This window comes from Medicago sativa, chromosome 2, assembly GCF_051527215.1.
Source record: "Medicago sativa cultivar Bolivia chromosome 2, Bolivia_mono, whole genome shotgun sequence".
Classification (NCBI taxonomy): domain Eukaryota; kingdom Viridiplantae; phylum Streptophyta; class Magnoliopsida; order Fabales; family Fabaceae; genus Medicago; species Medicago sativa.
The window spans coordinates 47,398,580-47,426,545 of NC_140750.1; the positions used below are offsets into that span (position 1 = coordinate 47,398,580).

The 27,966-nt window shown below is 31.9% G+C and overlaps 4 protein-coding genes across 4 annotated transcripts in view; 3 read left to right on the forward strand and 1 right to left on the reverse strand.

Annotated features, from left to right (window-relative positions):
• Positions 1-27,966, forward strand: part of LOC146946979 (uncharacterized) — a 64,057-nt gene that overhangs the window by 28,040 nt on the left and 8,051 nt on the right. The gene's annotated exons all lie outside the window — the stretch shown is intronic.
• Positions 724-6,861, forward strand: LOC146946981 (uncharacterized). Its single transcript, XM_085744738.1, has 10 exons — positions 724-782; positions 1,508-1,572; positions 1,690-1,804; positions 3,743-3,779; positions 3,907-3,976; positions 4,252-4,356; positions 5,397-5,547; positions 5,637-5,719; positions 6,234-6,327; positions 6,428-6,861. Exons 2-10 carry the CDS (start codon positions 1,548-1,550, stop codon positions 6,513-6,515), a joined length of 768 nt encoding a protein of 255 aa, XP_085600864.1. The 5' UTR covers positions 724-782; positions 1,508-1,547; the 3' UTR covers positions 6,516-6,861.
• LOC146946982 (deSI-like protein At4g17486) lies at positions 8,607-11,959 on the reverse strand. The gene is made up of 4 exons (XM_085744737.1): positions 11,685-11,959; positions 9,749-10,036; positions 9,098-9,172; positions 8,607-8,983 (listed from the first exon to the last, which is right to left on the reverse strand). The coding sequence occupies exons 1-4, from the start codon at positions 11,848-11,850 to the stop codon at positions 8,844-8,846; spliced, it is 669 nt and encodes a 222-aa protein (XP_085600863.1). The 5' UTR covers positions 11,851-11,959; the 3' UTR covers positions 8,607-8,843.
• LOC146946983 (RNA-binding protein csdA-like) lies at positions 24,206-26,286 on the forward strand. The gene is made up of 4 exons (XM_085744739.1): positions 24,206-24,330; positions 25,043-25,385; positions 25,902-25,972; positions 26,062-26,286. The coding sequence occupies exons 2-4, from the start codon at positions 25,048-25,050 to the stop codon at positions 26,073-26,075; spliced, it is 423 nt and encodes a 140-aa protein (XP_085600865.1). The 5' UTR covers positions 24,206-24,330; positions 25,043-25,047; the 3' UTR covers positions 26,076-26,286.

Here is a 27,966-nt window from a genome sequence, read left to right on the forward strand (position 1 = left end):
TTTTTTTTTCTTTGTTCTTTGGAGTGCCTATGTTTATGTGCATGCACATGAGAATTTTGTAGTCCCTTTTTCAAGCATTTTTTGTTGTGTTTTTGTTGATGAGTTATTTTATAATATGCTTAGTTAAAAAAAGTGATAGATAGTTGGTGTCTTTGTCGTTGTTTGTTATACTTATTTGTTACACGATTGAATAATTACAAATTCGTGTTGGATGTTAAGATGAATCAAGTGTATGCACGATATTAACATTGTATATATAAGGGTATCCGCTATAGAAATTATGGAATTTGAAAGAAACTGTATATAAGGGCATTTGGTAGAAAATGTATATGCAGTGGTAGGCCTCGAGACTCCAACACCCCCAGTTATATGCATAATAGCCAAAAAAAAAAAAACAAGACTCATGATGTCTCCGTGATTACTTTTAGTCATCCGTGTAAAATATTCCGACATTAAATACTAATATTTCGACGTTACATCCGTTAAATCATTCCTGTTTATCGATACGAAAATCCAAATAACTACATACGCATTGATATTTGTATATAACATGCAATCGAAAATACGATAACGATGCGTTTTATTAATATATTGTGTATAAAATAATGAATTTGCTATTTAATTAGATTTTATATAAAAAAATAGTCGTAATTCTAGCCCGTGCTTGGCACGGGTTTCCAAGCTAGTTTTCTATAATTACCAAATGTTAAGAGAAAAACGAGTAAGAAAGTTAAGAAGACAACGCGCGGAGCTTCGGAGTCTCAACACTGCCGGCCATTAAGGTAGAAAGTCGAAACTGAAATCTCATCAATCCTTACAATCTCATGCTTTTTTTCTCTTTCCTTTTCATTTTCAATTATGAATTGGGGTTATTGATTTCTAAATTGTGGATTCATTATTTACTTTTATCTATTTTTCTCTTCACTGTTTCGTTATTCAGATTTATCTATGCCATGTTATATTTTGTTTTTTCTTTTCTTGGAATGTATGGTATTGGTGACACTAATAACTATTTTAGAACTGTATAGATGAGATTTGAACTATGGAGGACAGACTCTCCTCGGATTAGGTGTGTCCTGAGTTGGAAAAAGCGTTAGTGTCCAACTCCGACACCAACACCTATGATTATACTGACTTATGTCATTTTCTCAAATTATTATCGGTGTCAGTGTCCAATGTCCATGTTAGGATTTGAATTATATCCATTGAGGTTATAAAGTTAAGCTCCTACCACTGACATGTCATATGGTTTGACCCACTTTATTGAAAGAGAAATGATATTTGTACAACTATTTTCTAACAACTTTTGTGACAACTTTCTCTTTCATACTCACATTATATTTTTACTTTCTCTCTCTACTGCTTTGGTTTTCGTGTAAATACATAACTTTCTTTGTAAAATCATGGTTGTCAATGTGGTTTTCAATCAAATTGATGTTCAAATAACATTGCTCTTATTGAAAATAGATATTGACTATTACTAATTGTCAATGATTGTTCATTGCAGCTTTAAGACTGCTCAATAGGTGTATTCTTTAGAGGCTAAAATGAGCTTTGCTGCATCATCAGTTGGTAAGTTTTTCTCAGCAATCACCATTTTGATTATGCGTGTAATTTTCGGGTGTAACTTCGGAGTTCTCGTGTTATTATTTGGGATCTCTTACGGTGGATGACTGTTGTTTTTATCAGGTGGTAGATCTGCTGCAACAGCATATGAGTTTGGAAGAACCTATGTAGTCAGGCCTAAAGGTAAACACCAAGCAACTATAGTTTGGTTGCACGGCCTCGGTGATAATGGCTCCAGGTGATATGACATTACCTATTTTGTTTTTTCCAAATTTGTATGACTGAAAATTCTTCTATTAGTTTTCGGGCTTTAATTTATAATTATTCACGTTGGTAGTTATGAAATGAACAATTTATTATTTTTAGGCTTTAATTTTTATTATTTTACATTTTCTCCACCTCATAACTTACTGGTGAAAGGAGCTGTTACTCGTATTGTTGTGATGAAGCCCCTTTTGAATAATTGCTTATAATGTATTTATTTGATTTGTGGGGCCAAAATGGAAGAGATAGTTTCAAGACAGAAACCAAACAGGCTTTCATATCTGTCTGATTTATCTTCTGAAAAACCCTTCCCTTTTACAATAAGAATGTGTTTTGTTGGGTCTTCGATAGTACATTTGTTAGTTGTCCATGCAATAGAACATCTTGTGTGCTCTTTTCTTTATAATATGAGTGTTCAGTATATGCTTTGATAGTCCCATTTTACAAGCGTGTCTTAGGATAGGGAAAAGAGGGAAAGAGAAGGATAATGGGCTGTAAGATAGAGACATGCGTTTATAAAAGAAGAAAAAAGTTTGCACGAGAGGATTTGGTTTGAAGAGGGAGTTGGATTATAAAGAAAAATGACAAGTGACCAGGTGAGAGTGTGGGAGAGGATGCATGATTCATGCTAGGAGGGGTATGAGATGATTTCTCTCTGGTTTACAGTAGGTTAATCAGGTTTCGAGGAGGAGCTGGCCTTTTCCTCATGCTGCTGGTGTTATATTTCTCTATCTTATTTTCCTGTTGTCAACTTGCGATGAACTTTTTGACTTGTGATAGGACACTGACTTTGGGACTAAGCCCAAATAATTATGCTAACTAGGGAAGTTAGAGAGAAATTGATAATATAGCAGTTAGTTCGGAGAAAGCAACTTAGTTGTAAAAAGAGGGCATGTAAAAATGAAATAGTTCTGCAATTTTTGGTTAGGACCTTAGAGGTTTGAGAAGACATAGTTATCTTTACTTCAGGGAGCTTAGCTATGGGATTACAGCCTACAGGGGCTTTCTTTTGTTATATTGCACTTATCTTTTCAATCAATAGTACCATCACTATCTCTTTTTATATTTTTTGGTCAAATAGCCTAATGGCTAGAAATTCACCTTTTTAAGGTGAATAAGTGGGGTGTCCGGGGTTCGAACCCCGGCCCCTGCATATATTATGCAATGTCCCTACCAACTGAGTTAAGCTCACGGGGACCCATCACTATTTCTCTTTAACTCATATCAAATAGTCTTACCTGCCTAAATTTGAGGTAGAGCCAATGTTGATGGATATAAATGAAGCTCACATGGTGGGGTTGCCAGTACATAACTGCAACCTAGTATATAGCTGCTTCCTAATACACAATAACTACAGCCGAATCTCATAATAACGATACTAATAAGAGGTCTAACAATACTTCCTCACAAAAGCATCACCTTTTCCTCAAAAGGTGATATGAAATAAATTGCTCCATGATAGTTGCAATGCAACCGGTTCCCTAGTGGCTTCAAAATTCGGAATTTTCAGATTTCCTCCATGGTGGTCCATTACTCCGAGAACTAGTTTGATTCCCAAAGTCGATATCCTGTCGTGACTCCGCTAAACACTGCAATAGCGGTTTCTTTTTGCATGTCGATGATAGTGACTATTGCTTACAAGGAAGTTTATGTTTTTTATGCCTTTTCTCTAATTATAATTTATAACATTCAAAACATCATGTGAGCTGCACATGACATATATTTGAAAACAGTGAAATGTTCCACTTGATGCTTCTCCTGCTGTTTCTAATCAAATGCAACAATCCATTAAAAGAGATACGTAAAACTTCAAACGGATAACAGGAATGCCAATTTGATGCTTTACGGTGGTTTTAATGTTGTGGTTATAAATCAGAAGTCAGAACCCTGATTTAACTCTCTTTTTTTGCAGTTGGTCGCAGCTTTTAGAGACTCTTCCTCTTCCAAATGTAAGGACACGACTTTGATTGTTGGAGGAAGACATACATGATTATTGCCAAATTATTTATCTTTAGAATCAATAAGATGGTTTCTATACTAATAAGAAAAACTATACCGTTGATTTGTGTGATGCAGATTAAATGGATATGTCCAACTGCTCCAACTCGGCCAATGTCTTTATTTGGTGGCTTTCCATCTACTGCTTGTATGTTTGATTGTTTTGTAGGCTATCCTCTGATTATTGTCTTCAACTTTTAGTGTTTAATGTTTTCATATAATAAATTAGGTGTATGAGGTGCGATACAGAATATGCACAATTACTGTGTCATATTGATTAGTAGAATTTTGAATAATTTCCATATTTAGTAATGCTTGGAGTATCAAAATGCATTCAATGAACGAGGTGATTCGAGTTTAAATCTTAAAATAACCTTAAATTGGTCTTGATAAATTTCTTAACTGCGACTCTATGTCTTTTAGGGTTTGATGTGGCAGAGCTTTCTGAAGAAGCTCCCGATGATCTAGAAGGTTTGGATGCTTCAGCTGCACATGTTGCCAATTTGTTGTCTACAGAACCCACAGACAGTAGGTTTCTTACCTGAATTTTATCTGTTAATGCTTCTGACGTAATTCGTATTTGTGGAGTGCTATGAACACTCTTTCTAACACTCTAACACTCACTCTCTTATTGGGTGAAATCCATGTGGGTACCATACTTTGGAAATGGGTCCCAAATAAAGTGGTGAGACCCACACGAGTTTCACCCAATTGGAGAGAGTGTTAGATATAGAGTGTGCTCCTAGCATTTTTCTTATGTTGATGCTAGTTTATCATAAAACATATTTTAATGATTGTAAACAAACACAGAAAATATGCTGGTTATTGTGACACATGTTAAATTTCGAATTTGCATAAAAGTGAAAATTGCCCAAATAACTTATCTCGGGTATTTACCACGGATACCTGTCTAACCTTTTAGTTATGTATGTCAATGTGTTTAAATGTTCTTTTTGTATTAGTCTAAGGATTAACTTTTGTTTATAGCTAAATTTCTCAAAATTTTGCTATACTTATGCTTCGGATGAAAGTGTGAATCCCTCTTAAGCATGGGTACTCCTAAAATGGTGAAGTACCCGTACCGGGTACTGGCATAGTACTTGCACCATACGTACCGATCCGTACACGTGCAGGCGGTGAAAAAAAAAAGCAGAAATTATTTTGATTTTTTAATGCATTTCAATTATCTCCCTTTTGCTTTTGATGAAAATAGTGGATTCGCTGGACAAGATAAACAAATTTTTGAAGCATGATGATAGATGTGTGGTTAAACACGTGGTTAAAATATGAATAGTTTTATACTATTATAATTGAGTTTTTTTTTTTTCCTAAACATAGGTTTTTACAACAACGGTTGTACCCATACCCATACGTTCAATTTTTAAAATTTTCCGTATTTCGTACCCATACCATTATTGGGTACCGTACTTGTACCTATGCATCATAGGTAAATCCTCAATTTCAGATGATGTTGGAAGGCAATATTTTTTTTTTTTTTTTTTTTCTGTCGCATGATATTTTATTTATTAGATGTTATATTAATTTCAATTCTGATATGTGTGTGGCAGTTAAGCTTGGTGTTGGAGGGTTTAGCATGGGAGCTGCTACTGCCCTTTACTCTGCATCCTGCTTTACTTCCGGGAAGTATGGGAATGGCAATGCTTATCCAGCCAACATAAGTGCAGCTGTTGGTTTAAGTGGCTGGCTTCCATGTTCAAAGTATGTCCATATTTTACTTCAGCGCATCATGTTGTGAAAAAAAATCACTTTTTGTACTATGAAATATTTATATTTCTATTGTTGTCTAGGACCTTGAGTAACAAGTTACAAGGGGTAGATGAAGCCACGAGGCGTGCTCAGTCCTTTCCCATTTTGATGTGTCATGGAAAAGGTAAAATCTATGAAATTAAAAAAATATACTTTAATTAAACTGAACTTAATTAAACATATGTGGTAAGTGAGATATCAAGATTGGATAACTCATTAACCATTAACTGGGCTCAATTAAGCACAAATCTGAACATTATTAATCAAAACTTCAAGTGTTCCAACAACATGTAGAGATGAACACTTGAAAATCAAGATTAATCACGTTTAGCTTGTGGCTAATAAAGTTCAGTAGACGGTTAATAAGTTGTACAGCTTATATATCTATTAATCAAATCTAATACTTCATTTGTGTTAACCATTTAAAATGTCAATTTTTTGTCCGAAATTGATGTTCAAATAATATTTTTTTTTATCTAGTTTGTAGAACTTATTTTTGCATACTTATGAATGCATTAGCCACAATTACATTCTATAAACTGTTATATTAATAGAGATTAGTCTTGATTTTTGCTGCCATGAAACATAGGTGATTTAATGTAAATGGTGGAATGACATTTACAAATATATTATTTCAGGTGATGATGTGGTTCCCTACAAGTTTGGTGAGAAATCATCGAAGTGCTTGACTTCTAATGGATTTCAAGATGTAACTTTCAAAGCTTATAATGGGTAATAGCCGAAAAATTATAAATAAATTTTATTCTAGTTTCTATAGAATCATTACCACTTGCTTCATATTAATTTTTGGTTTGGTTCTTACACATTATAGGCTTGGCCACTACACAATTCCAGAAGAAACGGACGATGTTTGTGCTTGGCTAACATCAAAATTGGGCCTTGAGGGCAATGCTGCCTAGTTAGCTTTAGCAAGAAAGGAACCAAAATGTGAAAAAAGAATTCTTTCATCCTTTTTCCTATTATTATTTAATATTAGTCGCATATTTGTGGGCGAGTACATTGGGGGTATTGGTTAGGAAAACAAATATGAGAAGTATTTAATGGAGAACAGTATTTAATAGTCCTATTTCTACTTTCCAAATAAACATGTTATTTTGACAGATCCAGATTGTCTGCTGTCACAAAATGTTACAGTATACAGTCCGTAAATCATGATTGTTAGATGGAGATTGGATGGTAAACTTCTAACATCTGATTTACATCATAAAGTACAAAAGAAAACCGATACCGTTTAGTTCTCCAAAACATATGTTTGTCTCCTTTTGATATCTCTGTTGGTTGGTTACAATAATATGATCTCTGCTTGCGATTAATGCCTGTGATTATTCAACATTTCTATTTGAATCATTTTTCTGGTTGCACTATCTATTTGAAACATTTGAATTATATAATAGCTGTAAATACAGATGTTTTTACAGTTGGTCCCAGCTATTAAATTCGAATGTTGTAAAAACATGTTAAAAACACCCTTCAATACCCTACATTATTCCGGTTTTCAGAATTCAAACTAGGTGTAGAGGGTGGGGAAAGAAACTCTCTTAAGTTCAATATGCACATGATTTCCCTACCCACCTACGATAACCTTGCTCTCAAAGTGATAAAAACAAGCATCAACCTATTCAGTGTCATCAGTAGAGAGATCTTGTACCTAGACACAATAATGGTTAAGATCTTATTGAAAGCTGAAGGTGAGACTGTCGCAGAAATCTTGCTCTGTCACGTAATCCTCTTTTCTTTCAAAGGAAATCTCAAACAAAGAAACATACCACTTGTTGCTCACAATTACATCCAGTTTTTCATTTTCAACGCAATAACAGTGTTCGATACATGGTGCTCCACCGGTTTCAATGTGAGCTACTGTAAAATGTCGAAACATATATCCATTGCTAAAAGTCTTTCAATTCTTCCCTGCATATTCACCTTAGCACTGAATCATTTTCCAGCTACGCTGAAGCTTAGGCTCAAATCCCTCCAAACGGTTTCAATTTAGGAAGCTACTGATGTTAGCTAAGACCATAATCATGATCACAATCAGCTTGAAAATTGTACTTCGGGAACCAATCAAATTGATGATGATTCCATGTGAAATACTGAATGTCGGTATGGAGGAACCACATTGCCCAAAGAGATGAGGAAAGCTTGATATGATGCAGAATTTTATCAATGACAGGGAAAGTGACCAAAAACATGAAAAGGTGGTCGACTGAGATGCGGTGAGAGGAAGGAATGAGAATATCTGCCGCAGACTGTGTTGAGGTACACAACAACTAGACAAACCCACCCGCCAACCCCCCACCAGCCCTAATTGTAGTCGAAGCTAATGAATGTAGGTGATAATCTTTGTTCATCGGTTATCTTTGGGTGGACAATTTTTTATCTGAATCCGACAATATCTAACCTATGCACATCCCTACACACAAGAGCATGAAAAGTTGTTGCAATTGACTAATGACTACCCTCACAAACGACATATTTTGTTTTCACTAAAGACAACGGATTCTTGTCTTACCAAATAATTCACGAAAAGTTAACGATACACATATGGTTACTGTAGCAACTCTTCAATTTCACTTCCAACCATCCTTGTATTCCACTAATCTCAATATCTAATGCTCACAATTCGTTCGCAATAGGCTCAGGATAGAATTCTTCGCTATCAATATCACTAACCTCTCTAAAATATTTGTTTGAGAAGTGAGTAAATATTCAACAGTAATGCAATTTCTTGCGAATTGGTTAGTCGTGAAATTTCATGAAGTTTACGTTTTGGACTTACAAAGACACGCAAGAGTGGTTCACAGAGACTAACTTGATGAATTGAAAGAAGTTTAGAAATTACTATTTACTATATTTCTATGTTGAAGGATCAAATATAAGAGAATGATTACTTCACTTTGGATCAGGAATATAGCAATCTTACCTAGTCATCATTATTTCAATTTGAAGTTTTCCATATATATCCATCAAAGAAAATAACAAAAAATACACTCTTAAAATAATCTTTAATATCTCAGACATTTTGCAAACTTAGATGTCATACACATGTTTTATGAGCTCCAACAATCCCTCCAAAAAATAAAAAATAAATCCTGGATGAAACCCATTACACTAACCTCATTTACAACCGTTAATACACAAAAATCAGTGCAAATGCCCTAGCACACAAAAACCCATTAATTAACAAATGAAACAAGGAGAGCAGAAAGCTATAAAAAAAAAATGTGAAATCATTTTACTTGAGTCCCTTTAACAAAAGAAACATCTTCTGTGCTATCAAGAGATGATAGAAGGCGTTTCGCTTGTTCATCATCTAATTCCATTGATTCACAAGGCGTGGCAGTTGAAAGAGAATCGGTAACTTCATCTTCTGCAAACATTGACCAAGACATATGATATTGAGAATTTGAGATGGAAAAATCAGAATGAACAAGTATAAACATTATAGGCCGAAAAAGTCGGAAAAAGATTGTACACTACACACCTGAATGGTATTCAGGTAGCTGTTTAACAGTGGTTACTTGAATACTATCAGGAAGTAGACAGCTGCATAAAGAACCTGAGATTTTGACCAAAAGGCTTCACTTAGGAATATAAACACAAGTATATGTAAATATAAAGGACTATTGAGGATATGGCATGAAAAGTATATTGAACAAAGAAAGTGATGCAATGATTTAAATTTGTCACCCAAGTTATCTTCTTCCTGTAAAGATACTGCAGATGAATGTTTCTACTATAAAGTGGTATTTTCAGATAAGGTAACATGATTTAAACATAGTAAATGCAATTGACAAATTTTTTTTTTTTTAAATTTGTTGGAAATGATAGACTATAATATTGCTAGTGAAGCTTTAATTATATGATATATTTATCTAATCATGAAATTGAACTTCAAAAACCATAAATGTTTAGGCACAGACAAGTTGATTCAGAAGGGAAATATGGTGTAAAAACATTAGGGGTTGAGATCGTCCCCCGTAGGATTTTCACTTTAGCGAGTCCAGTGAAAATCTTCACCATTCGATTTCCTCTTAATGACTTCGACTACAAACTATAAAAATAAATGAGTAGCGGAGATTCAATGGAAGCATGAAACATAAGATGTTTTACCAAATTTCATGTTCTAACATACCTAACCTAGCAAGTCGATTCACCCAACCAGGGGCTCGTTTTCCTGTCAACCGACCCGCGATATCATCAGTGAAATGATTGCAGTTCTTAGATATAAGGTGATAGGTATCTCCATGATATTCACTAGCCATGTTCTCAATAAATGTCCGAAACTCGGAAGGATGGATGTTTACTTGGCCCATATTGACAGATGTTCTGTATACAAATCCAGGGCACTTCCTTGGCTCCACTTCAAATACTCCACTTGATGGGAAGTCATGAGCTCCAAATCCATACTCCTTATTATGTACTATTCAAACACAGAAATTTCCCAGATTAATATCAGTAAAAGAATCAAAACAATAAAACAAGAGAGATAATTTCTTGATTGTAACATCATAAGAATAATTGAAAAAAAAAAAAAAATCAATAATCTTTCCAAACAAGAACACAAAAAATGAAAGAAAAAAAGGATATGCTATTAAAAAGAACTCTTAATCCTACTTAGGTGGATAAAACTTCTCAAGTTGGATGGCTGCTGAGCAGGATTCTCAGCATTAACTGAGGCATGAAGGGTACGTTTTTTTTGGCGTGAACCAAGTATCCTCTGCGTGCCGGGTATGACTACAATATGTGACAAAACTCTTCCTCAAGAGATTTAACACTTTTGCATGTCCATGTCTGGATTCGAACTCAGACTATCCCTTATCATCCCATCCAAGTTCTCTTGGGTACGTAAAGGGTATATTTTGATGGAAAAGGTTTTGATTTTTTTAAAAGAAAATAAAATAACCATTTTCATTCATTTTTGGTTCCCCTAATCATAAGACATACAATGCATATATAAGTTAATGCAAACACATGATAAGATAACTACATCAACTACACAATAACAATGCTACCAAACAAACTAGTAGAATATGCTTAAAAGATTCTCTTCTAGAATAAACTAGAAGATTCATTATTCTAACCTCCTTGATCATATCATGTTGTTTTCAATTTTTAAATCACAGACACTAATATATTTCAATGAGTTAAGATTGATGCAATAGCATATGATCATTTATCATATTGTACTAACAATTTTTATAAAATATTAAATGAAATAAGCACCAAGATGTATACACTTATCCTCCTCTAAAGACACCGGGAGCTTTCCAAATATAAAGAGGACACCACGTTTTCAAGCGTATAAGAAGAAATGGATTTTGTATTAAAACCTTATAAGCAATTAAAATCTTACCGTCATCTAAATTAAATTTCACACGACTTTTCTTCGGCATAAATCGGGTATCATCCACGCGCGCAACTAATTTATTGAGCCTTGTGAGACCTAAATGGACGACAAACCATCCCTATGAGTTTTAACGCTGTTTGCATGCCCAATGCTAGATTCAAACTAGGACCTTGGTTAAACTAGATGAGACCTGCGCCATCTCATATAAACGTTGTTGGGTAATTTCACACGACTTTCTTCGCAAGAAATTGTATTCGAAAATTTCAATTCAATAAACACCCCTTGTTATCTTCACATGAATTTCAATATATATTTGTTGAGGCAGTTTCTGGGTTTGTATATATTATATGTGTGTATATGTTTTGGCTGTTGAGGTATTTTGGTTACCATAAATGCATCATGTTTAAAATTCATGGCATCATCCAATCCAGAAGGAGAAAGTTATTTCTAGATTTCAAATTTATATATTTTTATTTTATAAAAGACAATTTGCACGTATGAAACATATCCAGCATGTAAGATCTATAGAGAGAAAATGCAATCACAACTAGCCTCTTTCCTCACGTGTTCTATATAATTTCAAAGAGAAAATTTGTATATAATCATGCAGCATGTGAAAAATATTAAATCCATATGAAGATGAAACCATTACACATTAAAATGAAAAATGTTTAAACAATACGAATATCAAATTATTGAAGGATGGTTATTGGAAACGAACCTTGAATGCCAGAGTGAAAGATTCCAAATCCAAACCAATAAAAGTAATTATTAAGAGGTGTGAGATCATACACATTCAACACAACATTTGTGTTATTGTTGCTTTTATTATTTGCATAGTCTTTTTCAGAATGGGATGTAGAATTTGTGTTGCACTTTGTCCCCATTTTATTTCACAGAGATTAATGTATCAAAACAACATTGTCTCTCTATGAAATCATTGGGGAAAGGAAAAGGCAACGTTGCAAATCTCCAAAATATTTTGGATTAATTAATTAAATTTTTATCAATCTATGTTTGAGAGGATTTTTTAATCAATCCTTATATATTATTATTATTATTATTATTATTATTATTATTATTATTATTATTATTATTATTTGGTCAAATAGCCTAGCGGCTAAAGCTCACACAATTTAATTGTTTAGGAAAATAATAATTAAATAATTAAATTAATTAAGCCCCATTTTTAATATTAATCAAATTATTCCACCAAACAGAGTTAAACCGCCACTCCTCAGCGATTATTATTTGGTCAAATAGTGGTTAGGAAAATAATAATAATTAATCCCCATTTTTAATATTAATCAAATTATTCCACCAAACAGAGTTAAACCGCCCCTCCTCAGCGATTATTCCTCCTACCTCCCCGTATCGTGATGCTAGAACTCTATACCACAAACTCATATTTTCAACCTTCATCCGCCAACACCATTTAACAAGTAACGCCAAATTAAATTCCCTTATCCTCCGCACCCCCAAGCCTCCGTTCTCTTTTTTGGAACAAATAGTGTCCCAGTTAATCTAAGAAATTTTCCTAACCTCCTCACATCCCCCCAAAAAAAAAACAATTAAAAATAGGATGCATGTTGAGCGTAATCCCCCTTATATATTTCTCATTAAAAGACAATTTGATCAAAATTAAGGGTCTCCATTTTGAATACACTAATGTAACTTTAAAAGACATGTTTCTCGCCTAAGTGGTTAGTTCGGTGGGATCTAGCGTCCCTTCAGATGTCATGTTGTTCCTTAATCACCTTAAAGGTCATATTAGCAATACGGAGTTAATGGTCGTCAATCCTCCAGAGTTCTATACACGGTCTGATAACTAAAACGGGGACTTACTGTCACGGGTAATTGAAACGTAGCATAGTTGAAATTCCCTAAATTGTCATCTAAAAGAATCACTTATAGAAATCTTGGAATATCACCACATACCTTAATTATCTCTAATTGATTTAACAAATAAGAATAGGCCTAGTTGATTAGAGAAAGAAGAACAAAGTTCATATGTAACGATTTTGAAATAAGCCAGATCCTAATCTGCATAAACAATAATTGTGTTTTTTTTTTTACAGAAATAAACATATTGCATTTCATTAATCAGAATGTCGAAAATACAAGATGGAATGTTTGAATAAATATGGAAACTAGGATTAGACAGTGTTTCCTTAGCTAAACTATGAGTAGCATTGTTTGCTTGTCTTCGAATGAACTTCAAGTCTAAGTTCGCTAAATCAATTGCTAACATGTGTCTACAATCATTGATAATGGCCATATAATTTGAGACACCATTGTTTCCTCCATAAATGATACTCACTACCGTTTTGGAGTCCATTTCAAAATCCATATCCAGCCGTTGTAAATCCTTAACCAATTGCATAGCAGTCAGAGTCCCATTGCTTCCCCCACATCAACGTTAAACCATTCTGTCTTTGCAAGGACAAGGCGCCCCTCCTCATATCTAATGCAAATACTGTTGCCAACTTTGTTAAGAAAGTTGGAAAAAGATGCCAATTGTGTTATTTAAACATCTAAATAAGAATATTATATATGATACCGTATATATTTATATTTATCTTCATCATTCTCTTACTTTTCATCTTATAGAACTTAAATACCTTTCCTTTCGTAAAAAAAAAACTTAAATACCTTTTCCCCAAAAAAAAAAATTATATACTTTTCATAAATACAAATAAAAACAAAAAAATAATCATATTTGATTGACAGCAAAATTTTGATGTCAAAATATTATTTCTTTCGGCAACCTTATCCTTATTTATTAATTTTATTAGGTCTGCAGCAATTTAACCTAATTTTTTCCCTCCTAATACTAACCCTAATTTTGTTAGGTTTGGCTAATACTAACCCTAACTTGTAGGAATTTTTGTTACTTCCCTCAAATATATTAGCAAGCAACAAATTTCACTACTATTTATCCGCTATATTTAATTTTATTAGGTCTGCAGCAACTTAATCTAATTTTTTCCCTCCTAATACTAACCCTAATTTTTTTAGGTTTGGCTAAAACTAACCCTAATTTGTAGGAGTTTTTGTTACTTCCCTAAAAAAATATTAGCAAGCAACAAATTTTACTACTATTTATCAGGCATATACCAATCAAATCCTAAACACTAAATCACATATCTTCTCCTCCATATATTTTTATTTTCTGATTTTTGCACATTATTTTTTCTCCTCTAATCCTTTATTTGCTAATACTATCCCTAATTTGGTAGGTTTCGCTAATACTTTTGTAGGAGTTTTTGTTACTTCCCTCAAATATATTAGCAAGCAACAAATTTTACTACTATTTATCAGTTATATACCAATCAAATCCTAAACCCTAATTCGCATGTCTTCTCCTCCATATATTTTATTTTCTGATTTTTGCAGATTATTTTTCCTCCTCTAATCCTTTATTTTAACAGCTAATACTAACCCTAATTTGTTAGGTTTGGCTAATACTAACCCTAATTTGTAGGAGTTTTTGTTACTTCCCTCAAACCCTAATTTGTTTAGGTTTGGCTAATACTAACCCTAATTTGTAGGAGTTTTTGTTGCTTCCCTCAAATGACACCATTGCAAGCTCTCTATTGTTGTTATAAATTGAAGAATGAGATGGTTACAATAGAGGTTCCATTGTCATTACATATTGAAGAATTGAATGAGAGTAATTGGCATGAGAAAATAAAATTATTGTTTATGTTGAATTGTTTTCTTATATATGTAATGGATCATATTGCAATATATTAGTTTCTCCATTGTTTATGACCCGGGCGGTAGCACGGGGTAAAAGTTCTAGTGTAAACTAGAATTCGACCCGTGCGATGCACATTTTTTTTTTTAAAGTGTCATATATAAGTATTAAATTGACTGTATTTTTAGAGTGTCATATATAAGTATCAAATTGACTATCAAATTGACTATCTTTTGGGCTCTTTGATAACATCCCTACACAAACATCATGTCTTTGATGATATCTCTTATATCAGTAAATCATGTCTTTCCAGCCCACTATAAAGTTTAACCTTGCATATCTCCCTAGTCATGGATGTTACCCAATGTGAGCATCTTTCAAAAGTGCACTGTCTACAAAAAGAATGCAAGAAAATTAATTAAAACAAAGAAAAAAAATTAGCAAACTAAAAAGCAAATACATGGTTCAAAAATAAAATAGAATAGAAAAATCTAGAAGAAAAATTAACATAAATTACTACTTCATTGCACTTATTGTTTCTTTCCTGCTCATCCTTTCTGCTCCAAGAGTTAGCATTTAAGGAAATTAGTTTTATTTAGTCATCAATTAGAATGCGATTAAATTTTTCAACAAAAAAAAACAACAGTAGAATACGATTAACAAAAAAGATACATAATATAGAATCCATTGACTACCTTCATTCCAATTTTGATGTTGAGTCTCTTAAATAATGGGCATTGTTACTTTGCTATAAAAGGAAGACTGCCAAAATTGGTGTAAACATCTCAAACTAAAAACAAAAAACGCAAAAAGGGTATTCCATTTCTCAAAAAAATATGCATATCGATAAAATGCGTGTTAAATTAGAATACCAGTAAAGCAGTGGTATGAGAGGAAGGTTGTAAGGTCACGTCCTTCCATTTACAAAAATCAAAATATCAAAATATATGATTCTTCTGCTGTCTGTGTAATTTACCACGGTTTAGGGTTTTTTTTTGAGAGAAACACGGTTTAGGGTTTGCTATATATATAGCAAAGTTTGCATGAAAATTAGGGTAGCCGAGTTTGCATGGATATTAGGGTATTCTGTTTTTAAACGTATTAAATAAGTGTGCAACAACTTGAAAAAAAAGTCTACAAAAACAATAGATATATACAAACGGTGACACAACATGATAGGAATGAAAAACTCATCAGTGAGGAAAAATATTAGGGATTGCTGCATTTTCGAGGGAATTTGTTAGGTTAAATTGGTGCGCTGCATTTTAGATGGAATTTGTTAGGTTAAATTGCTGCTAACCTAATGCAACATTTTAGAGGAAAATTATTAGGTTAAGTTGCTGCATAACTAATAAAATTAATAAATAAGGATAAGGATATAGCCAAGTTTACATGGAAATTAGGGTAGTCGAGTTTGCCTGGAAATTAGGGTATTCTGTTTGTAAACATATTAAATAAGTGTACAAAATATTGTCAAAGAAAAAAAGAAATCTGGATAGGAATGAAATTGGTGCAATGCATTTTTTTAGTATTAAATAAGTGTACAAAATATTGTAAAAAAGAAGAAGGCATAAGCGTACAAAATATTGTCAAAAAAAAGGAAAAAAAAGGCATAAGTGTACAAAATATTGTCAAAAAAAGGCATAAGTGTACAAATATTGTCAAAAAAAAAAGGCAAGGGGATATGAATTAAATTGGTGCGATGCATTTTTTTAGATGGAATTTGTTAGGTTAAATTACTGCTAACCTAATACAACAAATGAGCGGGAAAATATTAGGTTAAATTGCTGCAGACCTAACAAAATTAATAAAGAAGGATAATATGTTGATTGCGTTATCCTTGTACCAACCGCCATTTTTTTTGTTTTGGCAAGCCCATAATAATAGCTTCATTCAGTGTAAAGGGAAATATTCAGAATGCAAAAGCAATGGCTATATTTTGAATGTAATTAATGTCGTTGGATGTGGATTCTCCAAAGTATTATTGGAGAGAGATGCCCCTCTTTGGAAATATCAAGTGTTCTGGTAAAGAGAAAAAGATTGAGATTGAGATTGAGAATAAATAGTGGATTGTCTAAGGTTTTGTTTCATAATAGCTGTGTTAATCATTAAATTAAAATTAAAATATTCACCTTGTCTAGCTAATAACGGTGATTAGGATTCTCCCTTATCGAACACAAGGAAGGGTCAACCGGCCAGAATTGATATTCTATCCATGTCAGCAGTTGTGGATCCCTCCAGCCATGATCAAGGAGTCTCCAATCAGCTGAGTATATTCATTCACTTGCAAAGAAGGGATCTCTATGATATGATTTTTTATTACATTATTTATTTCATCCTATCTCTCTTTATAAGTTCATATTCTCTCTACCTCATAAAGTTTTGTTAGTGTGTTTTGAAGTAATTAATAAAGATAAAAGAAATATCTGTAATAAAAAAAAAAATACTACATCCCTTCCAAAATATAAGACCACTTTGGTCAAATTACTGGAATCGAGAAAGTTGATAATAGTATTAAACTTATTTGTAATTACTACTATTATATTTACAATTTTATTTAGAGATGTAAATGGATATTCATAGATGTAGATAATGTGATATTCGTGTCCGCTCTGTTGGATAAATACGAAATCCGTACTCTGTCCATATTCATGCGGATATCCTTTTAACGGGTAATCCACAAATTTTGAGATATCTGCGGATTTATACAGATATCCATGGATCACATTTATAAAAAAAAATTGCTAATTTTTTTATCTAAAATTTAAAAACAAAAGTTCATCACATGCATTTTCTTTTCTTTTTAGCAAAACATAATATTCATACATTAAAAAAACAACAAAGATCAATGACTCAACAAAAACAAAAATAAAGTTCCTTACATTTAATAAAAATAAAGTTCTTCGATTTAACAAAAGCATAAATAATGTTCATCATATTCAACAAAAACAAAGCTTATTCAACAAAAACAAAGCTTCTTGCTTCAACAATCCCGATCACTTTCATTTTTTTTTGGTCAATATTTTCACTTTCTTTTAAAGGAGTATAATACAGATTTAAGCAGTAGTATATTAACTAATAACACTCACAGTACTGAGGTGTTTTACTTAGGAAGTTGAAAGGAATTCACGTTATTTATTTAATTTATTTGGTTTAATAGCGGGTATGGATATCTGCGTGTGCGGATACCATTAAATTTGCATTCATATCCATTAATTAGAGGGTAGTTAAAATATCCCTTTAGTTTATTATGGATGTCAATTAAGTTATCCGCTCCGTGTCCGTGGTGTATTTTATCCGCGGATATCCACAAGTGCAGATTTTTTTGTCATCCCTAATTTTATCATTTAAAAGAGAGATTTAGTTTATGTTTTCAACGTAAAATTTATGGTTAAATATGTTTTTGGTCCTATAAATATACAAATTTTTTGTTTTAGTCCCTCTAAAAAATTTCTTTGATTTTTAGTCCCCCAAAAGTTTTCTATCTTCATTGGTCCATCTTTTTAAGAAAAATCATATGTAAAATTCATATTTTTGGATTAAAACTTTCAGAAAAAATTATAATATTATAAAGATCTCTCAAAAAAAAATTAATTTTTTTTAACAATTAATGAGTTACATATGAATTTTTATATTTTTTGTGGTTAAAAATTCATATTTTGTTGAAAATTTCCAATTTGTTTAGGAGAGAGTTTTACAATATTCTACACAATTTGATTAAAAAATACAAATTCTACACATGAATTGATTTAAAAATAGGGACCAAAAGTGGTGATTGAAAATTTTATAAGACTAAAAGTCGAAGATTTTTTTTAGAGGAACTAAAATGAAAAGTTCGTATATTTATAGGGATCAAAAACATATTTAACCCTAATATTTATTGTTTATTGACGAAAAAGATGTAAAATAAATATAGTTAGGTTGGTAAATAAATAATCAATGTGGTTCGAAATACCTAACGACTCTTATAAAAAAAGGACAAAAAAAATAATCAAAAGAGTCTTACAATTAAAGACATAAGTAGTATTTTTTTTTTTTTTTAAGTTGTGTGAACCAAATCATTTGTTCCACAGCTAAAAATGAACGACATTCAGTTGTCTATTCATCGCGCTTCACATTACATGTGATCATTACTAACAATTTTGGGCTCGTAAACTCAAACCATTTCTTTTTTTTGTTTTGGTCTCGAAACTCAAACCATTTATAATGAATGATAACATGAAGCATCTTATGTGTGTTAAATCAAACATCAACCATAATAAATTATCAACATGCCTCCCTAGTGCTAAAATTTTATCGTCTTATAGAAATGACAAACTTAATCATGTAGAAATAATTTTATCGTTTTTAATCAAATTTGAAACGCATTAAACAACCCTTGTTTCAGTCCCCTTAGACTCTATTTTATAGAGAAAATAAATATCGTGACATAATGTAACAAAAAACCAATTCAAAAAAAGAAAGAAAAAAAAGTACAACTTAAAAGATCAATCCGAAAAAGAAAAAAAAAAAAAAAGATCAATCCAAAAAAGTGTTAATCAAGCGTAATTTTACCAACAAAAAACTTCAAAAATTGTCTGGTACCGTTAGTGAAATCAATTAAATAATTTCTTCATTTATGTGGGAAACCTTAAATTACCAAACCAGTTCATCGTGTCCAAATTTTGGCGGGAATAATTTTGTTTAAATTAACTTATTTTTTTACCGAACTTTAAATTTGTAGAGATTCATCTGTTAAGACCGGATGTTAACAAAAAAATCCTTTTTTTTTTTGAAGAAAACCTTTTTTATTTTGAAGAAAACCTTTTTTTTTGAAGAAAAACATTTTTTTTTGTTGTTGAGAGGATTAAAAAAAAAGGAAACTTCTACGGTACATTCGCAAATTTTAGTGTACCGGTACTCTTGTTTTATAAATTAACGATCATTTTTATAAAATAAAAAGTTATTTGTCAATATTTATATTTTAGAAAACATCATATCATAAGAAAAAACATCACTTCATTGTTTATAAGGATCATATTAAAAAATTTACATTTTGTCATAAAAAATAATCAATATTCATTGTTTTGAGTAATAAAAATTCGTAAAACTTAAATTTTATTTCGTCGAAACTTTTGGTAAATAAAATTTAATTATTATAGTTGTCAATGATAGAATATAATTATAGAATATAATTATTTTTCTTCAAAAAACAACTCATTTATTATTAATTTAACAACTTGGTGTACCGATACACCCAAATTTATTGGGTGTACCATATAATTTTCCTAAAAAAAACCTTAAATTACCAAATATGAAATTGGGATAGTAATAAATCTAAATCCCTGTCAAAAAGAAACATTATTTTAAGGAGAACAAAAAAAAAAATATTATTTTAAGGAGAAATGATATTTGAACAACCACTTTTAAATAACTTTTGTGACAACTTTCTCTCTCATATTTTTTTTTGGTGGAATTCTCTCTTATATTTTCATTGTACTTTTTATTCTCTCTATTTTTTTTTCTTTCTCTTGTTGCAAAAAAAAAAATTTCTTTTTCTTTCTCTATTGTTATTGTCTAGTAAGAAGAGATGAAAAAAGATTATCACTAAAGTTGTTTGATTTTAGTTGTCCAAATATCACTTTTGTGACAACTAATTTTGTACAACTAATTTTAGACAACTTTTGTAACCACCACTTTTCCTCTCTTTTTATTGAATAAAAACAATAAAGAGAAAAAAGAAAAGATAGAATAAAAACACGAGAAATTCTTACGTGAACTCTTACCCAACACATCATTCTTACACCAACCAATTAAAATCAAACACCTCATTAAAATAATAAAAAGAATTAATATTAGAATTTTTTCTCATTATTTTTAATATTTCTCTCTTCTTTTTCCACTTTCTTTAACCGACAAGAACCACCCACCACCATTTATGTTTCCATTTCCTTAATTAAAATCACACTTTTTTAAAAGTTAATAACATGTGTCATATTTTTATTGGTTGAGTGTAAGAATAATGTGTTGGGTAAGAGTTCATGGAAGAATATCTCTTAAAACACATGTGAGTAAAAGAGAAAATTATTCTAATAATTATCAAAAAGTATCGTATAAATATCATTTCTCTTTTCAATATCCCAACGATTTCCATACCAAAGTGGCAATCCAACTTGCAAATAAACCTAAGATCATCTTTCCATTCTGAACGGCGTCAAGTCGCCGCCATCCATATTCTAACGATTTTTCTTACACTTTTACTAATAAATAAAAAAGAAGAAACATGTTAAAGCAATAAAAGAAACTTTGCTAGCCAAGCTTGTAATCTTTTTATATACTATGTCATGTCACAATACGCGGCAGACAAGTATGTGTGAGTAACCATAATAATCAGAATCATATCTTGTGGTTTCTAGTTAGAGAAATAATACATCAACGGTCATTTATATGATTCATAAGTGAGACAAATTTTACATCAAGAAAAAGTTAGTTTTCACCATTGAATCATCAAGTTTCACCGTTAGATAGAATGAAATATAAAGTAACTTATTGATCTAATGGTAAAAAAAAACATATAAAATTATTTTACTAATGCATGTTAAATATTTGTGCACGATGCAAAATGTGGTGTCATTTGCTTTGATGCTTATTTTTAAAATATATGTTAGTCGTAAAATATTAAAAGTAAAATAAAGATAGAAATAAATATATTTTATCATTTTGATGTTCAAATAACACAACGTAATTAAAGTGCAATCAAAGTGTGTTCATGAAAAAAAGGATTGACATATGTTTTTTTATCTTTGTTGAGTTAATTAGATTTTGTTGGATATGTCGAATGGCATTTCTATTATTGCTATAAAGTGATTCAAAAGAGAGAAAAGAAGTTGATAATGGAAATGGGCAATTGGTCGTGAATAAGGAATCAATTCCCCCATCATGTGATTTTTCACAAGGTCTTTCAACTTAATAGACACCAACACCATGCTCTACAAGCCTACCCATATTTCCTAGTGAAGGTTGATTTGCAAGTTGGATTATAGACCAAAGAGTTAGGATGCGATATTATGTATACATAAGATAATGTCGTCATATTATTATTTAAGGTGGGGTTCAGGGGTTATTGGATTCTGTTGCAATCTGCCACATATATAAGAACTTCCCCTCATAACACCTCATACCATGGATATGTTCTGCAATAATGCATTGGAATCGTTTAAAGAAGGGCAAAAGAGGGGTTTTGTATGAAAAAAGGAAGAGGGGAAGGGAAGAGGGGAACAAGCACCATTTTTTTTTTCCACCTTGACAAAATTATAAGTCCACTTCTTTTCCACTAAGAAACACAATTTAGAAAAAGGTCCACAACTACGATATGGATAGTGATGCCGAAATCTTTGATGTTTTTGGGATTAGTGTTTTAAAAATCAGACCGAACCGATTGGTGTTCTATTTATTTAACTGAAAATTAATTAGTTCATTGATTGGTTTTATTTTGATTGTATTTTATTCTCATTGAGCAGGATTGAATTGAGATATAGAATAGGATCAAACTAGATTAATATCTACTTTTTAATATGATTTTAATTTTTATTTATTTATTTGTCGTCCACTTCAAACATGGTTGAATCAATTGAAGATTAATGTTATACTATATTTGCATTTGACCGCAATTTTCTTCAAATTATTTTGTATTGACCTTGTATGACCTTTTTTATAATCATTTTAACAGAAGGAACATTTCACCAAGTTTTGGAGTTCAATAGCTATACCATAGTTCAAACCCATTATATATATATATATATATATATATATATATATATATATATATATATATATATGGGATTTGCTAGAACACACCCACTAGTTTTTATGTGGGAGTGTTTTAGCAAGCTAGACCTTAAGGTGCATTTAACTACTTTTTAGTTATAACTTGCTAAAACACACCTTCTAAAAAATAAGTGGGTGTATTCTAGCAAATTCCTATAGGAGTTGTTAACATACACCCACTTATTTTTTAAGAAGATGTGTTTTAGCAACATTCATCTTAAGGTGTATTTAACAACTTTTCGTGTTATATTTTTGCTAAAACACACCTTAATAAAAACTAGTGGGTGTATCCTAGCAAACCCATATATACATATACATATATACATATATACATATATATATATATATATATATATATATATATATATATCATCTTATTACAAGCATAAAATATGTTTATGTATTAAAATTATGATTCTTCAAATTGATTAAACATAATAGAAACATCTTAGAATTCGAGTAGGACTTAACTCAATCCTTAGAAAACTGATTGGTAAGGCTGAGAGTACCTCCACTCATAAGCAAATGTTCATGTCTTACCTCATGCAATGTGAGAATGTTAACACGTACGCACTCCCTCACGTCTAAGACTAAACATTTGGAGCATGAGAGAGAGAGAGAGAGAGAGAGAGAGAGAGAGAGAGAGAGAGAGAGAGAGAGAGAGAGAGAGAGAGAGAGAGAGAGAGAGAGAGAGAGAGAGAGAGAGAGAGAGGAGAGAGATGTACATAATAGTGAAGGAGATCATCCAAATGTGAGTGTTAGAAAGAGTATTGAAAATAAAGTATTCTTAACTCTATTCTAAAATGTGAGTGCTCCTCCTCAAGATCAATAGAGAGTGATGAAAATAAAGCATTCTTAACTCTCTTTTAAAATGTGAGTGTTACTCCTCAAGGTTTCAGGTTCGATTCTTTCTGATACCAATTTAAGTGGGCTAGCTTAATTTTTTTTTTAAATATAATATAAAATTTAATAGTTGAACTGGTGTAATTTCTTGTCTACAGAGAGTTCTTAAAAATGTCTACAAAGAGTTCTCAAATGGAGTTACTACGTAAAAGTTACTCGTGAGTAATTGGCTCTCCACTCACATTTATAAATCCTATTTTCATTTTTGAAATTATATTCAAATTTCTTTCAATAAAAAATAACGAAAAGAGGAAAAGTATTTAATACAAAAAAAATGTCAAAATCAAAAAGGGATAAAAAAAAGTATGCATGTGGCACGTAGGTTTTTTTTCTTGGTCAAGGGCAAGTTAGATTTTTATCTTGAGTAATTTCGTAAGATTGTAAAAAGAATTACATAGTCATCTAATTATATCATACTATGTAAATATTTAAATTCTCGTAGTCATTAAATATTTATACAAAGCTTTACTTACCTCTCAGTTAAAACTTTAGATTAATCTTGGACATGCAACAACGTTAAAACTTAAAACTCTAACGAAGAGTTTGCCGTTCATTTGAGACCCACAATGCTCGAAGAATTAATCTCCGCAGTTGCACACGAAGGATACCCAACTTATTTTTCTCTAAAAATCGGAGGGTTAACACCAAAAATTACCACGTAAATAATTAGAATATGATTGTGTAAAAGAAAATCATCTTTATTGGAGGGAAAAGTAAGGAAACGAGAATATGTGACAAGTGATGGTTCTTTGATATCTAGATTACAAAAGTACTAAAAGAGACATTCATTCATATGTTCCCCACACAGTAAGTCACCAACTAGTATATATAGCCTCTCAACCTATGCAAAATACTCATCAATCATCTGGATTTACAAGGGGTTCTTAAACAACAGCTCAAAGGATATAAACGATTACTTGTTTCATACTTCTATCATTCCTTTTCCTTCTTCTAAAAGGTAAATTTCTCGTTTCGGTGTTTATAGTTCACATCAAGAAAAATTTATCTACATATGATTATTATATTTCTTGATCCAGGAAGTGGCCTTTCAAAAATAATTTTGCCGATTAAAAAATATATATTATATCAAAGAACACTTAGACCTGCACGGACACATCCGCGCCTGTAATAATTTGAAAAATACTACCTCCGTCCTTATATATAAGACCCTTTTGCTAAAATTACGGGAATTAAGAAAGTGGATATTTGTATTACAGTTGTTTGTAATCACTATTGTTTTTACAATTTTATCCTTAAGAGAGAGAGAGTTAATTTATGTTTTCCATATGCTATTTTTGCTGATTGAAGAAAAAGATGTATAATAAATAGGGGTATGTATGTAAAGAAATAATTAATGTAGTTGGAAATAGCAAATGAGTCTTATAAAAAGAGACAAAAAAAATCCTCAAAAGGGTATTATTATTAGGGACTGAGGTAGTAAAATATTTTATTGGAAACTGAAACATTCCAAACACCAACCACGTACACCCTTGATCTGAAATGTCGGTATTATTTCTCATTGACATATTTTATTTCTAGAATACATGCAATAAGGTTAAGCTATTGCTTGTTCAAAAATAAAATAAGGTTAAGCTATATTTCTTTTTTCAGGCTGCATTGGGAATTGATGGAAAAATATATTAGAACTAAAGTTTGTATACATGTAACAGGAAAAATGAGCTGGTCAGGAGGAGATTGGATGTGCAATGCTTGCCAGCATATAAATTTCAAGAAGAGGGATGCATGCCAAAATTGTGGATACCCTAAGATTGGAGGCCCTGATCCAGAAACCTATAGATATAACTGGACTGAAACCTTGGCAGGGGACTGGTATTGCAGTGGTATGAACTGTGGAGCTCACAATTATGCTAGCAGAACAAGCTGTTATAGATGTGGTGCATTGAAAAATGGTTACTCTTGTGGATTTGGTGGGAACATGGATGCCTCTGGTGGATATGGATCTGATTGCAATTACCCCCCTGGATGGAAAACTGGTGACTGGATATGCACTAGGTATTTTCACATCATCACATATTTTGTAATTGAGGGGTAATCTTGGCGCGACTGGCAAAGTTGTTGTCATGTGACTGTAAGGTCACCGGTTCAAGTCCTGGAAACAGCCTCTTGTGTAAAAACAGGTTAAGGCTGCGTACAATACACCAAATGGTGGGACCCCTTCCCAAACCCTGCGTATGCGGGAGCTTCAGTGCACCGGGATGCCCTATCACATATTTTGTAATTAACTTCACTAAAATATGCTGCTAAAATATGCTGCATTTTCATGTACTGAAGTTGCTGCATTTTGTAATTAGACTTGGGAAACGGAGAAATTATTATTAATAAGAATGATGACACTAATGACAGTTTTACAATTGTCTCCGAGGAGATTTGAAATTTATCGGTTAAGACTACAAAGTCAACTCTCATCTCTGCGCTGACATAAAATAACTCGTTTCATTGTATTACATAAAAAGAAATATGAAATATCATAGAAATACATTTTTATTTTCTTTGCTTCTCATGTATCAGATATGGCTGTGGAGTGCACAATTATGCTAGCAGAGCCGAATGCTTCAAGTGCAAAACACCCAAAAGTTTTGGTATGAAATGTTTATCCTTCAGTACTTAAAGTATATGCTATTCAACCTCATCAGATCCATGATGCTTATATAATTAATTCCTATTTCAGGTGGTTCAGATTGAAAGAAGAATTTCAGCTGTCACTGGCTTCGTTCACAGCTTTCTTCTGCGATAAACATTCGATCTTGCTCTCCAAAGTGTTGAGTGATCATGGACAAAGGTCCTTTGTTAGCATCATCACAGCCTTTGTTTTTGTACTAGGAAGTTTTTTGCTTTTGTTCTTGTGCCAGATGTTTTGACAAGATACTAATGAAAATCCATATATATTTTGTCATATTGGACCTTTCACTCCCATTAGTTGCTTCCCTTAGTTAGATTTTAATAAAGGTCTACGATCGGTGTGATCTGGGACGTGACATAACAATTTTTTTCTATTGCTAAAACGACAATGCGACCACATTTGAGACTGCAATGAGCGCCTTTGACTGCGATTCTTCATAATATCAAGGATCATGGCGCGGCTGTTACCGCAACTGCTATTTCAAGCCCTTTACCAAATTGAGAAACTTATTGTGTGGAATTTTTACATAATTTTGCTGTTTCCATTGGGGTGGTAAAAATAATGATTTGCATGGTTTTTGAATTAGAAGAGAATACAAAATTGCAATGAAGATCAAAATGAGTTAAAAATCAAGTTTGTTCTTGCTTCAAAATCCAAAAAAAATTATAATTCCCAAGCATGAAATAATTGAATGGATAAGAACCTGATGCACCATTTAAAAGCAGCAAGCTACAAGTAAGTTCCAAATATGTCAAATAAATCCTTTTCTTAATTAGTTTGTTTTGGTGGAATAAGTACAGTGATTATTCCTTATTATGCTCCAAAATTAATGGGTAATATTCTAAGTCTCAAATCAAGCATATAGAACTTCATTATCATTTGGTGCCCCTAATATGCACCCAAAAAAGATTTTTAATGGTGGACCTCTTGAATTTTACTTGCTATAGCTGGTTCACATACTTTTTACTTAATTTTTACTACATAAACATATCATTTACAAATTAAAAAGTATGTTAACCATAACATGTAAATTTTAAGAGTTCACCATATGACATTTTTTGAGTTTCATATTAGGGGCACCCTCATTTATTTATTTATTTGTTGTCAGGTAGCCTAGTGGTTAGACTCACACATATTATGTGTAAATTGGGGAATTTGAAGTTCAAACCCTAATCCCAACACATAATTTCTCTAGTAGCTACCAACTTGACTAACATTTATTGTTTTCCTTCATTGACTTCAATAGAAATTTTGGTATGTGGATGATGAGTCAAAAAGCATATATATGTTCTTCCTTTCTAACTGTTCCCTATTACTTAGCTATCAATATATTCTAGCCATATGCTTTGAAGATGTTAAGCTTAGCATTAGCAAAGTACCCCACTTTTCATGAACTAGTTCCCTAGCATATAGCATGGATCCAAAGTGCAGGACCATTTATGTCCATATGTCGGATGCTTTTATTTTCCTCTTATTGTTTTTTAATATTTCTTTTCTTGCTATCCTCATTATAGAAAAAAGATGCACTAGATATTCACAAAAAGTATGTCATATTAATTTAATTGATGCCCAAGATTCAAACTAAATTGTTTTGTCTAAGTTCTAAGCTAACGGGATGATAAAACATTAGAGTTAACATGAAAATTTTCCTTAAAGTGACAATTTATATGGCTTCAGTTGAAAGAATGTACGACTTCTCTGCAAAAATTGATCCTAAAAACCTTATGTTAATTGGGGGTTCAACGAAATGTAATTAACAAAGATATATAATGATAAGGACAAGTAGCATTATTTGAGAGTCAAAATGAAGGCCCTTTTTTGAGCACATTTTGTTAGGGAGCTCGTTGAAAAATGCCACAATAAATCACAATGATGAGAATTCACTACCTTAATAACAAGGGTCTCTTGCTAACCAATGCCCTCAGGGCAACAATTAAAGAATCTATAAATAAA

What these genes read in the sequence shown, in the direction of transcription:
- LOC146946981 (XM_085744738.1), top strand. Translation starts at nt 1,548, where the DNA reads ATGAGCTTTGCTGCATCATCAGTTG. An exon ending in CTTTGCTGCATCATCAGTTG is followed by an intron (nt 1,573 to 1,689) that starts GTAAGTTTTTCT and finishes TGTTTTTATCAG; the next exon opens with GTGGTAGATCTGCTGCAACA. An exon ending in GTCTACAGAACCCACAGACA is followed by an intron (nt 4,357 to 5,396) that starts GTAGGTTTCTTA and finishes TGTGTGTGGCAG; the next exon opens with TTAAGCTTGGTGTTGGAGGG.
- LOC146946982 (XM_085744737.1), bottom strand. Translation starts at nt 11,850, where the DNA reads ATGGGGACAAAGTGCAACACAAATTCTACATCCCATTCTGAAAAAGAC. An exon ending in CTTTCACTCTGGCATTCAAG is followed by an intron (nt 10,037 to 11,684) that starts GTTCGTTTCCAA and finishes GTGTTTGAATAG; the next exon opens with TACATAATAAGGAGTATGGA. An exon ending in GAATCGACTTGCTAGGTTAG is followed by an intron (nt 9,173 to 9,748) that starts GTATGTTAGAAC and finishes TCAAAATCTCAG; the next exon opens with GTTCTTTATGCAGCTGTCTA.
- LOC146946983 (XM_085744739.1), top strand. Translation starts at nt 25,048, where the DNA reads ATGAGCTGGTCAGGAGGAGATTGGATGTGCAATGCTTGCCAGCATATA. An exon ending in GGTGACTGGATATGCACTAG is followed by an intron (nt 25,386 to 25,901) that starts GTATTTTCACAT and finishes CTCATGTATCAG; the next exon opens with ATATGGCTGTGGAGTGCACA.